The 14,243-nt window shown below is 40.6% G+C and overlaps 1 protein-coding gene across 6 annotated transcripts in view; it reads right to left on the bottom strand.

Annotated features, from left to right (window-relative positions):
* The window catches only part of SNX16 (sorting nexin 16), a 41,303-nt gene extending 32,029 nt beyond the window's left edge, over positions 1–9,274 (bottom strand). For 2 of the 6 annotated variants that reach the window (XM_023648380.2, XM_023648381.2), the window contains exons 1-4: positions 9,055–9,195; positions 7,357–7,600; positions 7,130–7,269; positions 1,576–1,662 (exon numbers count right to left, since the gene is read on the bottom strand). In XM_023648380.2, the coding sequence (XP_023504148.1) occupies positions 1,576–1,662; positions 7,130–7,269; positions 7,357–7,504 (375 nt within the window). In that variant the 5' untranslated portion in view covers positions 7,505–7,600; positions 9,055–9,195. Of the gene's footprint in view, positions 1–1,575; positions 1,663–7,129; positions 7,601–8,508; positions 8,765–9,054 lie in introns of those variants that run through there. The other 4 variants (XM_070221383.1, XM_023648379.2, XM_023648378.2 and 1 more) reach the window with 4 other exon arrangements.
* Between the last annotated feature and the right edge of the window lie 4,969 nt (positions 9,275–14,243).

The following is a 14,243-nucleotide window of genomic DNA, read 5'->3' as shown; positions in this document are numbered from 1 at the left end:
AAAATGAGGGAGTAATTTCCGGTCCAAGGTCATCTTACTTGGCGTCTCAGAAGCACATAAACCACTTGCTGCTTCTGGAAAAATGCTCTTTCCCTTGGGGTCTAAAATACCAACTCCCCCGACCTGCCTCATCTGATTTCCCTCTAGCTCTGGGCAGCTCAGCTCCTTTCTCTATTACATTCTCACTGCAATTTACTCAATTTCCTTATTGTTGGAAATGTAGGTTGATTCTAACTTTTAACTATGAAAAACAAATTAAAACACAAAGAAAACAACAATAAATAAAACACTCTGATAAACATCCTTAGAGCTGAATCTTGACCATATCCCTGATTTCTTATATAGGATAAATCCCAGAAATGTGATTACTGTCTCAAAATTACGCACAACCGTAGGGTGTCCTCTAGGAAGATTCCTATTTCCAACAATGAATAACGCCATTTAAATGTCTGTCAACTTGACAGGTGAAAAATAGTTTCTTAATTTTCTTTTCTTGGAGTTCCTGTGATAGTAAATGTTTTCCAAATTTACTGGTCATTTATATTTCTTCTGTGGATTTCCTTGTTCATATCATTTGCTGCATTTTATACTTTTGGGTTTACCTTTTTTGCTATTTATTTTTAAGGGTTCTTAATATACTGGCATTTATTATCATCTTCTGTTTCACATGTGCAGTATGCAGAATTCTAGATGGGCCCATGATCTTTGCCCCTGGGGTTGCTGCTATCATTTTACGTTACACAGAAAAGGAATCTTGCAGGTATAATTAGGGTGACTATTCAATTGACCTTAAGATGGGGAGATTTTCTGGGTGAGCCTAATCTTATCACATGAGCCCTTTAAAAGTAGAGGTTTCTTCCTGGCTGGTGGCAGAAGAGAAAGTCAGAGAAATTCAAAGCATAGAAGGGTCTGACCCACTGTTGCTGGATCTGAAGATGGAGGGGCCACGTGCAAGGACTGGGGAGCAGCCTCTACGAGCTAAGAACAACCTCTGGCTGACAACCAGCAAGGAGACAGGGGCCTTCATCTCACAACCACAAGAACCGGAGCTCTGCCAACCACCTGAATGAGCCTGCAGTTAACAGCCCAGTCAGCTAACAGCTTGATTTTGACTTCGTTTGGTGCTAAGCAGCAAACCCAGCCGAGCTCACCCAAACCACTAGGTAATGAACAGGTGCGTTTTAAGCCGCAAAGTTTGTGGTAATTTGTTATACAGCAACAGAAAACTAATACAATATGTTAAAAAACCTTTTTTTGTTCATTATTTTATAGTCATACATCTTTGTCAAACTCACAAGGTTATATTAATAATTACTTAGATTTCTGTTAGGGATTTTAAGGTTTTCTCATTTTGACAGTAAAAATAATTTTTTATTTCCAAAAAAGAAATTTATTTGTAGAGATGGGACTTTAGGCTATTAAAGTGAGATGAAATGGTTAATTTTCTTAGGAACTAGCAAAGATTTAACTTCACTCAATTAACAAGGAAGAAACAACACAAATAGAACAGAAGCATCAGGAACAAAAAATAATTCAAATTTGGAAAGTCAGTTTGAGATCTATTAGAGCACTTACTTTATCATTAAGCCTGGAGAAGTCAGTGTATCTCCTGAAAACGACCCAGCTCTCCTCCGGGGCTTTCTTTACTAGTATTTTATAGACCTATGCAGAGAGGAAGAAAGAATCAATAGGTATATGTGTGAAGATATTTAAAAATTCAAACCAAATATTTTTAAACCTTTTACTTGACAACCCAGATCATAATGATTAGGTAAAAAGAATCAGAAATTATCTAGACCATCAAATGTACAAAATAATCAATGTAGGCTCCAAAGGCAAGATTTTTTCTTAAGAAAGATGACTATGACAAATGTAAGACAAAACATTTTTCTGTTGAACACTAATAACAAATAAACTCATCAGCTTCCAAGATATATTTTATGCCAACAGATTACAAAATTGATAAAATAATCAATCATGATTGAAAAAGCTAGGAAAAACAGCCACTCTTGTCCCATACTATCAATTTAACTTCCAAACTCAACAACTCTGAAGCAAAGTTTTCAAATAAATTTGATGTTATTTTAATCTTCAAGGCTGAAATACAAGCTAAAAAACAGCCATATTAGATAAAAGTTTACATTTCTATAGTTATGCACAATTATCTAGGCTATTGAATAGAAAAACTTGGTTGAAGCCAGTCAATATTTCAAAAAGCACATAAGAAAAAACTAGATTCTATTTTTCGTAAGTATAATATTAGAATTTACTATGAGGAAGTACTACTTATAAGAGAATCTCAGAAACTCTGTTAAACGCCTCCTGGTAGCTCTTGGTGCAGTTTTGGGCTAAGCTAAATACACGGCACATATGAAGTACTCAGTAACCGTGCGATGCCTGAAGCTTTCTTAAAAAGAGCGACTTTTTCCTTGAAGTCTGCTGAGCTGTAATTTTCATCTGTAGCTCCGGAGCTGCACCTGGGCCACAGGCGGCTGCTGAACACTTGAAACGTGACTAGTCCAAACTGACGAGATGTGAGTGTGAAAAACACACGAGGTTTCAAAGACTTAGAAAGAAAATGAGGTAAAAATACTTCATTAAAATGGTTTTATAGTGATTACATGTTAAAATGATCATATTTTGGGTATACTAGGTTAAATATATTATTAAATACAATTTCATCTGTTTCTTTTTACTTTAACATGACTACTAGACAACTTTAAATTACAAATATGACTCACATTCACGGCTCACATTATGGTCCTACTGGATGCTCCAGAGACAACTCATTATTTAGGGGCTGTAGATCATCCCACCATTCGACTTTTCTCCCTTACAAACTTCTCTTTCAGCTTTTAAGGGGAAGAATCAGAAGGGTCAAGGATGCATCCCTTAGCTTTGAAGTAAGATAGAAGTAATTTATCTTTGCAGCATATAAAGGTGAGGAAGATTACTTGGACACCCTTTCAAGTCTCCACAAAGTCCTGATAGCAAAGAGGATACAAAGGAAACATTCTTTGTAGGAGTTACTAATTCCAGCTGAAGGGATAAATGGGCCTCAGAACTCTTGAGTATGAATGAATGATGCATGATAAAAGTCAACTTCACATGATAATTAGGTTATCTTCACATAATCCATATTGACTTTATTTTCCTATTTTAAAAAATGAGCCCTCCCTTCTCACTGAGCTACTCTCCACAGTGGCCTCTGAACACTCCTGTTTCTCTAGGGCAGACAGTAGGGACTTTTGCGTTTTCTCTCTTCTAGAAGGCTCTACCTACCACGTTTACCTAGTGCTTTCAACAAGAACTTAGTGCTAATTACTTCCTCCTCTCTAACAGCAGTTACTGTTTCTACTCTTCATTGGAAAATCAGTATACACTACAGTGGACTGTCTATCTTTCTATGTAGTTCTTGTTTTAGGATTTTTAAGTAGACTATAATATACACAGAAGCATACACTGAATTATAAAATACATATAGAAAAGTGCAAAAATCGTAAGTATACAGCTTAATGAATTTTCACAACAGAGACACATCTAGTAACTAGTCCCGAGACCAAGAAACAAAACGTCACCAATTGAAGATGCCCACCTCACGCCTCCTTCTCAATTCTGCTCACCACCCCTCTAGTCAGTTTCCATTTTTACACACTTTTCAAAGACTTGCCATTCTCTATATTATAAGATCTCGCCAGTCAGTACTAACACTTTCTTCAGTTAAGAGAGCAATTCAAAGGAATAAGCTATTTTATAAACCTAAGACTCCCAAGCTTGTATCTCCAGCTCAGACCTCTGCTAAACTTATATATGTACACACATAATACATGTGTACACACTCACATGCACATACACACAAACACACCTGACATCTCCAGTCTGATGTCTAATGGACATCTCAAACATGGCACGTCCAAAAACACATCCTGATCTTCCCCTCAAAATCTGTCATCTAATTAAATGGCAACCCTATTCTTCTCATTGTTTAGGCCAAAAACTTTGGGATCATCTTTGATTTCTTTTTCTCCAACATCCAAGGCTCTACCTTTAAAATATATCCAGAATCTGATCACTTTTTAGGCTCTTTCCAACCACCCTAGCCCATGCCACCATCCCGTCCCCCATGGATTACTGCAGGAACGTAACTGCCTCCTGCTTCTGTTCTTCCCCACAAAACCAAGTCTCAATGCAGTAGCCAGAAAGAGCGTTTAAGAAAATTAAGTCAGATTATGGGACTCTCCCTTTTAAAACATTTTCAAAGATTCCCACCTCGTGCAGAGTGAACCCTAAAGGCCTTACACTGGTCTACATGCTCTACTTGATCTGGGGTCACATCCCTCGCCTTTACCTGTCATCTCAGTTCCGACATCTCTTCCCACTGCTTCTCCTGCTGTCAGCCACACGGGTTTTTGCAGTTGTCCCACCTGTCTGGAAAGCTCTGTCCCCAGATATTGTCACAGCTCTCTCCCTCTCAGCGTTAACATCTTTTCTGTGGGGCCATGACTGACAATGCTATTTTAATTGCAATTCCAGTTTCAGGGAAACTCTCTCTCTTCTCTCTCGCATTTCTCTCTATAGCACTTATCACCATGTGACATATCAGCACTTTAAAAAATTTACTCATGAATCATTCATTCAAGTTGCTGTACCATTATTACCTGGAAGAGTGCCTGGTACATAACAAGCACTCAAAAATATTAAGTTAATGAATAAATGAGTATGACTAACTTCATATCTGTCATTTGCTTCTTTCCTCTTGAAAGACTTTACATGTATAACCCACTGCCTTACATTTCCCTACGAACTTGCATTTTCACACACATCACCTCAATGAACGCTCATTCCTTCCTAAGGAAGGTAGGTCACCGTAAGGAAATGAACCAGCAGTTTATTATAATTTCCGAAATCACTCTCAACAAAGTCAGGTCCGTGCAGATCTCCCATCACATCATCAGTCTTACGACAATTTAACTCTAAGGACTGTTTCTTCATAAATTACCTCAACAATTTTTTCTTGGAGGGCCTTCCGTACTGTAGCAAATTTACAACATGAAATGCTGAAGTAAAATAAAAACTTTACTTCAAGAAAATCCAAGAGAAAGAACAAACTATTTCAACTTATAAGTGAATTTAGTAAGGCTGCTGGATATATAAACATACATTCACATACAAGACCAAAATAAATAAACTAACAATGAACAAATAAAAGACAGAAAAAGAGATAGAGAACATCAAACAAGATCCACACCTAGAAATAGATCTAACCAAAAGATGTACGACCTCTGCCCTGAAAACCACAAAATATGATTAAAAGAAGTTAAGGACTTAAGTAAATGGATTAGGTTCATAGATTCAAAGATTGAACATTGTAAAGATGTCAGTTTGCCTTCGATTAGTCTATAGATTCAATACGTTCCTGATACAAAGGGCCAAGAACAGCCGGATGATCCTGAAAAAGAACAAAGGTAGAGTACTCAAGCTACCAGACGCCAAGACCTATCACAAAGCTTCATTCATTAAGACAGTGTGGAATTGATAAAGCAGGGAAAAAGGAACACAGAAACAGATCCAGACATTTATGTTCGCCTGACGTATGACATAGGCAATAGTGCAAATGCAGAAAATAAGTGGTCTTTTCAATAAAAACCTGATTACTTGATCCCATATGGAGGGAAAAAAAAATGTCTTGACCTTTACCTCACGCCATGGACAAAAATCAATTCCAGATGATTTACAGATTTAAATGCGAAAGGTTCAACAATAAAGTTTTTAGAAGAAAAGATAGGACAACATCTTTGTAAACAGAGAGTAGGTAGATTTTAAAAACTGCTAAACATAAAAAAATTAGTAAATTGGACTATATTAAGAACTTGTTTATCAAATGCATCATTAAGGGTAGTGAAAAGGCAAACCACAGAGAGATGATAGTCACAGTACACACTCTGAAAAAAGGACTTATGTCCAGAATGCATAGAAAACTATAAACCAAAGTGGAAAAGACTTCTCCAAAGGAAAATGAACAAAGGTCTTGAACAGACACTTCACAAAAGAGATTATCCAAATGGCCAAAAAGAGTCTTCAATCTAATTAGTCACTAAGAAAATGCAAATTAAAACCACAAAAGAGTGATATCACTCTACCAACCAGAATAGCTAAATTGAGAAATGGAAAAATACCACGTGAGGAAGGTGTGGAGTAACAGTAACTCTCATATGCTGCTTAGAGGAGTATGAATTAGAACAACCACTCTGGTATGCTGTTGATCGGTGTCCTCTAAAGCTGGGCACACGATGCGGCAATTTTTTTTTCCTGCTTTTTCCCCCCAAATCCCCCCAGTACAAAGTTGTATATTCTAGTTATGGGTCCTTCTAGTTGTGGCATGTGGGATGCTGCCTCAGCGTGGCCTGATGAGCCGTGTCATGTCAGTGCCCAGGATGTGAACCAGTGAAACCCTGGGCTGACAAAGCGAAGCGCGAGAACTTAACCACTGGGCCACAGGGCCAGCCCCCTGATGCGGCAACTTTACTCCTAGGCAGAACTCAAACAGAAATGCATACTTTTGTTTACTGAGTGACAAGTACAAAAAGCTTCTTAGCAGTAGCATTTCTAAGAGCCCCAAACTGGAAATTACCCAAATGCTCAACAGAATAAATTGTAGTATATTCACATAAAGGAATCCTATCAGTAATAACGAGCTGCCTACAATTACACACAAGACCAAGGATGAATCTTACAAACAATGCTAAAGAAAAGAGATCACGCCCCAAAGAGTACCTACTCCATAATGCCATTTATGGAAAGTACAGAAATGGGCAAAATTAATCTAAACTATCAGGAGAGTGGGAAGTGACTGACAGAGGGCACGGGGGGGGGGGGGGGGGCTGGCTTTTAGCACGCTAGTAATGCTCTGTTACTTAAATAATCTGTGTGCTACTTTCAGAGGTGTGTCTGCTTTGTGAAAATTCATTCAAGTAAAACAAAGCATGACAAAATTTAGAGGTAAAAACCATTTGAGTTTTATGTTCAAGAAATTACATGTAGTGGCTAACATTAATCAATTGAACACAGGTTTAGAACACAGGTTAGTCATTCTTTCACGTTCCACTGGTATCCAGAAGTCAACACTCACCGTAAATTTAGCTCTTTCTTCCATCACTTCATAACCAAGTATGGTAGGCGTAGAAGGTCTATCTTCCAAACTCACTGTCTCAGGATTCTGTTCTTCACTTTCTCTTGGTCTGGTAGTATACTCAATGGAAGAATCTGCACCTGTAAATTTAGTCCTAATGAGGGGACTGCTACACACAGATGAAGTACTATCCGTTTGATCAGGTACACTTGTCTGTTTACAATTACCCATGTTTGAGTCTTCTAAATGGCCTTTGGAAGAGTTTGAGCTTGTTGAGATACTCCCAAAAGAAGAAGTTCTTTGGTTTCTGTTGGTTGTAAAACTGGAAGCAGAGTTCCCTATGGGCATAGGAACTGGGACATAAGGAGTTGCCATCTTCTTTCGGCCTTTGCAACACACCTGTGCACTGCTGAGTCCAAACCCTTAGAGAATAATGAATATGCAATCCATTATTTTCTTCTTAGGAATTCACTAAAAATGAGAAGAACATATGGAAAGATTAGTCTGTAATCTGGAGCATTATCCAAAAGAAAGCAAAACGTTCATATCCGTTTCTTTTAATTTTATAACACGCTATTATTTCATTTGGAAAGAAAACACACCCCAAAGTTCGTCCTTTAATCCCAAAATATCTTTGCTAAGGACTCCTATTTGCAAGGTATAGAGAACAGAACTATCCCACACCCTTTTTCTTGACCCTCATATTACATGTTATCCCTTTTTTCCCCCTTTATTTTCTTGTGATAGATTTCTGCAACGTTCATTTTAACCTGATCTCATCTATATAAGAGGTGGAAAGAGAAGAGTGGTCAAGACGTTCCTCTGCTTATGGTCCTGACAGTACTACACAGAGTATGGGGAGGGAAGGGGAGAAAGTAAGGGAAGAACGGGAGGAAAATTATTCACACACCACTTGATTTGATTACTGAAATGCTAAACAATTACTCAGAGTAATAACAGTGAACCAGCAGCTTAGAAACTACAAGGTAAATACCAACTGTTCTTAAAGTAACAGTTTATTAAACCCGGGATGACACGTATTTGGAAAAAAACGATCAAATTAATCAAACAAAAACCCAATGAACAATAAACTTACACCCAACAAGATTAAATGACTCGAAGTTTGAACGTTCTTCTAGTTTTCCAGATCATCACTTATTCTGCTCTGCCACAAACTGGGGGCACGTAACAAACCTTCGTAACTCTTAATCTCTGTTGTCTACAGGACAAGTTCACCCAGCCTCAGAATAATTTCATAATAAAGAAGAAAAGGACCTAAGTTGCTAAATAATAAACTAAGAAACTGTAATAACCACAGTCCAGTGACAGGACACACAACGGCTCTGCCTAGCCAACCACATCTACACGTCGCTACTCACTGACGGGGAAGGGAGGAAACGAAGCGCTCGGACTTGCAAAGATGCTGAACCAAGACTTTTAACCCAGCACGTGGCCCTGGGTACCCTTCCCCATCACCAAGGATTCGGGGACCTCGGGCTGCTGACTCGCCGCTCCCCCGGCCCGCCCGATGGCCCCCCGCAGAGGGGTAAGGAGAAGCCCGCCACCTCGACCTTCCCGGGCCCGCGCGAGCGCCCGGCCGCCCTCGTCCCGCGGGCCCGGCGGGGAGGTCGGCACGCACGGGCCCCGCGCGCACAGCGCCGCGCCGACGTCGGGGACGCGCGGGCTCGGGGGACGCACGTCGGTCCCGCTCCGGGGCAGTGCGTGCAGGTGCGGCGGCGGCGGCCGGAGGACCCGGCCCGAGTCCGAGCACGCGGGCTCCGGCGCCCCGGACGCGCGGCGGCTCGGCTTTGGAGGAGCGCCTGGCGCCCCCGCCCTCCCCGCCCGTGGAGCCCGCCGCCACTGCCGGCCCGGGGCAGGTGTCACCGCACGAGCGCCCGGGACCGCGCCCGCCGCCCCGTCCCTACCTCAGCCCGCTCCGCGGCCGGCACAGGGCGCGTCCCCGTGACGCTAACTCCGACCTCCAGAGCCACAGCACTTCATGCCCCCGCGGCCCCGACAGGCCTCCCGTGACCCGCCGCCCGCAAGCAGCCGCGCTCCGGCTCAGCCCGGCTCTGCCCGGGCAGCCGGGCCCAGCGTCCCGCGAGGCGGAGGGCGGGGCGGCCGACCGCCTCGCCCGGAAGCTACGTCACGCCGAGGGCGCCCGCCCCCGCAGGCGCAGACTGGACTAGCAGGGCCTGGGCTCTTTGGCAGGTGGGTTGAATCCAGTTTTGTGGTAAGAATTCTACCTTCTGTGCCATAGCATTATTTTTATACGTTAACTTTTGAGAAATGGTGGCTAAAATACCTAGTATCCCAGACAGGTAATCAGAAGACTACAATTCCCAGGAGGAACTGCGGCCCATATTAGTCCGGGCTCCTGCTTTGCATCATGGGACTTGTAGTTATTATCGGCTTGGGCCGGTTCTAATAGGTTGTAGATTGTTTTCCATAATTAGCAGCACTTTAATGGATGACAATCGATTTTAACAGTGGGAAGATAGAACACTGCGCTAAAGCCTTTTCGTCCTACATAATTCAGAAGTCCTTATTGGCAGAGAACTCCTGAAATTCTTTAGTGTTTTTTTCCTCTTTTTTTTTTTATGATCTAGGGAGAAATTTTATCCTAAATAATACAGTATTAGGCTTGTTAGACTTGCGCATCTGAAGACCTATGAGGTTTTCTGGAAAGTCGTTCTTTGATAGTCAAATACCAAAATTCAGACCAATCTGCAGGCCTGTTTATCATTAGAATTGTGCAATTTGGTTTAAGGATCGTTCCATGATTTTAAGGCTTTGGAATGTTCCCAAGACTGGGAAAACTGACAGTTGTAATTTCAAAATGAACATAGAAAGAGAATCTGGCTTATAGCATAATAATGGTCTGGGGTTGATAATATTGCCCTTCCACTGTGAATGAGACATAAAAAGCAAATTCCATAGAAATAGTGGACTAAAACATGCCGTAGTTTTCAGGATACACTTGGCAGTCTTGGCCCTGAGGTGGCGTTATATCCATGAGTTCTGTGAGAGAATCCGGGCACAGAGAGAAAAGAAAAGAAAAAAATGAGCCTTGGAATCTTTCCCTCGCTTGTGGACAGTGTTGCTGGTGGTAGCGACATATGCCTGTGATGGGGAAAGCCTGATAGCCCGATATCAAGGAAGCCAAGGAAAATTCAGCTTTCAGGAAGTTAGGGTGTACAGATGCCACAGTCAGAAGGAGTATAAAGATCTAGAAGAGGTCATTTCAATTGTCCAAGGAGGACTTCCTTCAAAGATTATTGAAAGGAGCATATAGGATATCTATACTCCAGCGGCCCTTTATCTTGCAGACTGTCTGGTGTTGATTAACGTCTATATATTAGTTTCAGATGTACAACATAATGATTCACTGTTTGTGCATATCATGAAATGATCACCACAGTAAGTCGAGTTAACATCCATCACCATACATAGTAACAAAAAAAATACTCTTCATATGCTGACGACTTTTACGTTTTACTCAGCAACTTTCGAATATGCAATACAGTATTATTAACTATAGTCACCATGCTGTACGTTACGTCCCCGTGACTTATTTCGTGGCTGGAAGTACCTTTTGACCCCTTTACTCATTTTGCCCACCCCCTAGCCCTGTCTCTGGCAACCACCAATCTGTTCTCTGAATCTGTGAGCTTGTTGCTTTGTTCTGTTTTTTAAATTCAACATACAAGTGAAATCATACAGTATTTGTCTTTCTCTGGCTGACTTCTTTCACTTAGCATAACGCTCTCAAGGTCCATCCATATTGTTGCAAATGGCAAAATTTCATTATTTTATATCTGCATAGTATTTCTCTCCCACCCTCCCTCCCCTTCTCTCTCTCTTTCTCTGTGTGTCTACACCACACCTTCTTTGTCCATTCATCCAACAATGGACACTTAGGTAGTTTCCATAACTTGGTTATTGTAAATAATGGAGCGATGAAGATGGGGGTACATATGTTTTTTTAATTAGTGTTTTTGTTTTCTTTGAATAAATATGCAGAAGTGGAATAGCTGGGTCGTGTGGTAGTTCTATTTTTAATTTTTTGAGGAAGCTCCATATTGTTTTCAATAATGGCTCCACCAGTTTACATTCCAACCAACAGTGTAGAAGGGTTCGCTCTTCTCCACATGCTTGTCAACACTTATTTCTTATCTTTTTAATAGTAACCATTTTAACAGGTGTGAGGTGATATCTCATTGTGGTTTTGATTTGCATTTCCTTGATGATTAGTGATGTTGAGCATCTTTTCATGTACCTGTTGGCCATCTGTATATATCTTCTTTGGAAAAATGTCTGTTCATATCATCTTCCCATTTCTTAATTGGATGGTTTGGCTTCTTTGCTATTGAGTTGTATGAGTTTTTAATATATTTTGGATATTAACCCTTTATCAGCTATATGATTTGCAAATATTTTCTCTCATTCAGTAGGTTGTCTTTTCATTTTGTTGATGATTTCTTTTGCTGTGCAGAAGCTTTTTAGCTTGATATAGTTCCATTTGGTTATTTTTGCATTTGTTGCCTTTGCTTTTGGTGTCAGATCCAAAAAATCATTGTCAACACTGATGACAGGGAGCTTACCACCTGTGTTTTCTTCTAGGAGTTTTATGGTTTCGGGTCTTATGTTCAAGTCTTTAATCCATTTTGAGTTAATTTTTGTGTATGGTGTAAGATAGTATTCTAGCTTCATTCTTTTGCCTGTGGCTGTCCAGTTTTCCCAACACCATTTATTGAAGAGACTGTCCTTTCCTCATTGTATATTCTGGCCCATTTGTTGAAAATTAATTGACTGTATATGTGTGTGTTTATTTCTGGGCTCCTGAGCGTCTTTAATAATCAAGAAAGAACATCCTATGGTTGTCAGAGTAAAAGTTGTATTATCACAGACCATATCTGATGGCTAGTCTCTATGTATGGAGTATTTTAGGTAAGCTTGGATGCCTCTGCACAGTGTACACAATCAAACTGAATTGTCTACATTTTAATTTGTAGAGTAACAGAAGACCATTTTTATGCCCTTTCATTCTTTTAATTTTGTATAAAATATATACACCTAGGAGGACATTTTGAGCCCACTCAAAGTACGATTTTATGCAATGATACATGGGTGTTGGTAACTTGAGGAGAGGGCTTTAGGGGAAGAGAGAGGAAGAGTAAATAAATCCAGCAGGAAAAAAGTATGTGCAACTGGCAGACGTCTCTTAAGGTTGCTTCCTCAATCCCAGCATTTTCCCTTCCCTGGAGCTCGTCCCTCTTCTACGAGGCTGGGCACCTGGTGGCGTGTTTGTAATGTGTTACTCTTGTAACAAAAACAAATGTTTTTTGTCATAGTTGATTGTGCCTGAGGAGGACATTTGACCCAAGTTATGTCCAAAGGATGCCTTCTCTGAGGAATTAAAATGGGCTGGGGGCGATATGGCTGGAAGTTACAGGCCCTAAAGTCAGACTGAAGGAAATTCTGTGGTGAGAAGATCCATGAAGTCCCACTGCTGAGGTCCCTGGAGTTGATCTGGTCCTTCCTAGTTCTCTACTTTTCCTTGTGGTTCATGCGATACCCTAGTGTTCTTTCAATAGACTTGCCGTTTTCTTAAATCTGGCCAGAGTTGGTTCTTTTGCTTATAACCAAAAGTACAACTAATACAGCGAGTTGGCATGAGGCAGACTGAATTTGTATAATAAAAGCTGATAAAATGCAAATGATTTTTCTCAATAATTTATAATAACTAAGATAAAATAAAAAACAACTCATTCTAATTATTATTTTGGTATAGTTTCATAGATTCCTTAACTCATGTATCTTGTTTTCCATAGGTAGTTTTTCTGTAATCTTGATATTCCAGGATTTGTATTCCACCTGTGCTCTATTTTCTCACCGCCGTGAAATTGTAAGAGTCCAAAGAAAGAACCATAAGTGATCTATTCTTAGGATAACAGGAGGTGACCAAAGTAGTAACAGGGCAACAGGACAGCCAACTTTATTTCAGTGAACGTGTGACTATGCAATTCCTAAATCCAGGGAGGAAGTAGATGGCATTTGGAACGGCACAGAGAAGACTCTCTTCAATACTGCTGCCACTGATTAGTGGTTTTCCACTCGTCATGTTACATAAGGACAATTTTGAAAGTGTGTGTGGAAATCCTACTGGAAGTATAACAATGAGAACAAATTCCTTCACAAAATCACAGTTATAATCTTAGAACTGAAGGGGACCAAAATGATCATGAGGATCAGCCTCCACTTTAGAGTTAAGACACTGAGGAAAACAGAGGCTAAAACATCTGCCTGTAATCAGAGAGCCAGTGAGTCCTTGACTCCCAAACTAGTAAGCTTCTCACCACACACAATGAGACACCCTTCTCTGAGCGCCTCTGCACTCTGTTGTGTCCTAAAGGTCTTCCAGCCTCCCAATAGCGTCTTGCCTCTTAGACCAATGAAGATTTGATACCTGGGAAGTCTTCATGGATTTTGTGCATGAGGAAGGCCTGCATTGTGCCTTTAAGAGTTAGTAGGAATTGCATAATTAAGGGAGAGCGGCAGGGCACACTAGGCAAAGTCAAAGACTTGAGAGGACATAGCCGAGAGTGGGGTGTTGTGGGACAGTGGGGAAACCAACCTGATTGGATTGAAGGAAGTTCAGGGGTAGCTGGAAAAGAGAGATGAGCTCCTTCTCATCCCTCAAGTCCATCTCAAATATAATTTCATCAGTAACACCTTCCTGATTTCCTGAGATTGAATTAAGTAAGGCCCTCCTCTATGGTCCCACTGTATTTGGTACATGAATGGGGGCAATCATCACGTTATATTGTGAGTACTTACTTATGTGTGCAGTCTAAGGGCCAGGATCATATATTAGACATCTATGTGTTGACAGTACCATACATGGTACCTGGAGGAGGTACTTCGTGTATAACCCTCATAATTACTATTTCTTTTACACCTGGCCCACCTTACTTATTCACATTTCTTATAAGATCCCTATAGATATTTGCATTTTCAACTCCTAGTTTAGAGAATAAAATCTAAATTCTTTGAGTAGGCCTATGAACCCCTTCGTGAACTGACTTTTGTCTGTTTTTATAGCCTGTTTCCT

The sequence above is a fragment of the Equus caballus genome, chromosome 9 (assembly GCF_041296265.1).
Source record: "Equus caballus isolate H_3958 breed thoroughbred chromosome 9, TB-T2T, whole genome shotgun sequence".
Classification (NCBI taxonomy): domain Eukaryota; kingdom Metazoa; phylum Chordata; class Mammalia; order Perissodactyla; family Equidae; genus Equus; species Equus caballus.
This window is presented reverse-complemented; position numbering and strand designations above follow the sequence as displayed.